Genomic DNA, 1,651 nt, shown 5'->3' on the forward strand with positions numbered 1-1,651 from the left:
ACCCCCCCCCCCCCCCACCCCTCTCTAAAACAGGTCGGTGCATCTGACAGTTGAAATTAGATGTGACAACAGGTATCCTTCCTACGAGGTCCAAATATTTTCCTCCAAACTGCTCCTTTTCGTCAGAAAAATGACGTCACAAACAGACAACAACGTCTCCATGCGTCTTTGTCATGATATCGATATAGCGCACTGCTCCAACGCTTCAGACGTGATGGAAGAAAAAGAACCCAGTCTGGCGAGCCCGGAGGACAGTGGTCTGATCAGTCCTGAGGTAGGTCGCATCGTCGAGATCACACTGGCCGTTTTCATCAACGGCAGTCTCAGCTGCGTTGGCCTGGTCACCAACATGATAAATATGGTCGTGTTTGCCAAACACGGTTTCAGAGACAGTGTGACAATCAGTCTCATGGCTTTGGCCGTAGCGGATTTGCTGGGGCTCGCATGTATGCTGAATATGTGTGTGTGCTTTGGTCTCATGCAATTTGCCACGTTCACGGTCATAGATCCGCTGGCCTTGGTGTACGTGGCAGGGTCATGGCCACACGCCATGTTTACCAGAATGTCCACCTGGATCACAGTGTATATTTGTGTGGAACGATTTCTTTGCGTGTATGTTCCTCTCAAGGTCAGATCTTTTATCACAGCAAAAAAGACGAGCGCGTACATCTTGCTCATTTCCGGTCTGATGGTGGCTTGTTATGCTAACATCTATGCCACTTTCGGAGTAGAGTGGAGGTTTGATCCAAGGGTCAATGCCACAAGACTGATGCTTTGGGTGTCTTCAAACAGACGCGAAATGGAAAATATAAGTGGTGTCATGAACGGCTCTATTTTACCAGCAGTGTCCCTGACTATCATCATCATCTGCACATGTGCAATGGTCTCTAGTCTGAACAGCTCATCGTCCTGGAGGGAACAACATGCCGGGTTGTCACAGACCAAACACTCCCAGACAGGTTCATCACAGGACGCAGCGGCTTCTCAGAGGTCAGTAGCTGATAGTGGGAAAAACATGCCTGAGAGAAGGGTTGCGCGGATGGTCATAGTGATTGCGTTAATTTGTGTCATGTGCACTGTCCCAGAACTGACCATCAACATAGTTCGTCGATTCTTTCCAGACCTGGATGCGAACCGACGTTACCGCTACACTAACGTGATCATGTACTATGCCAAGTACACAATTCAGAACGTGAATGCTTCTGTCAATATAGCGATCTACTACCGAATGTCTTCACGTTACAGACAAACGCTCAGGAGCATGCTCTGTCTTGACAGCAACTCCGTGAGTGAAAAAAAGGGGGTTGTGAAAGCCATCAAACAGGAAAAAATTGTAAGACAGTCTTAAAGAAATCAATGCAGCTGTCAAGCTTATACTTAAGTTTTTACAGTGGCGTCGGTGGCCTAGTGGTTAGGCTACCGGGCTCGTAATCGTGAGGTTGCGGGCTCGGGGGTTCGAGCCGCGGGCCCGACGTTGTGCCCTTGGGAAAGGCACTTTACACGAATTTTCCCCTCTTCACCCATGTATTATTATTACAGCAGATGCTAGTAGTACTTCGAAATGTAAATAAACCCATTCCAATGTGAAAACCAACACCATTGGTTGTTTCTTGTCAATCTGTTTGCCTGTCTGTCTGTCTGTCTGCCCCTC

The 1,651-nt window shown here is 48.1% G+C and overlaps 1 protein-coding gene across 1 annotated transcript; it reads left to right on the top strand.

Annotated features, from left to right (window-relative positions):
- Positions 1 to 130: 130 nt before the first annotated feature.
- On the top strand, positions 131 to 1,348 carry LOC101862888 (galanin-like G-protein coupled receptor npr-9). The gene has a single exon (XM_005106152.1). It carries the CDS (start codon positions 131 to 133, stop codon positions 1,346 to 1,348), a length of 1,218 nt encoding a protein of 405 aa, XP_005106209.1.
- The last annotated feature ends 303 nt before the right edge of the window (positions 1,349 to 1,651 follow it).

The sequence above is a fragment of the Aplysia californica genome, unplaced genomic scaffold, assembly GCF_000002075.1.
Source record: "Aplysia californica isolate F4 #8 unplaced genomic scaffold, AplCal3.0 scaffold00516, whole genome shotgun sequence".
Classification (NCBI taxonomy): Eukaryota; Metazoa; Mollusca; class Gastropoda; order Aplysiida; family Aplysiidae; genus Aplysia; species Aplysia californica.

Excerpts from the sequence above, each read along its gene's own strand:
- LOC101862888 (XM_005106152.1), top strand. The coding sequence starts at position 131 with ATGACGTCACAAACAGACAACAACGTCTCCATGCGTCTTTGTCATGAT.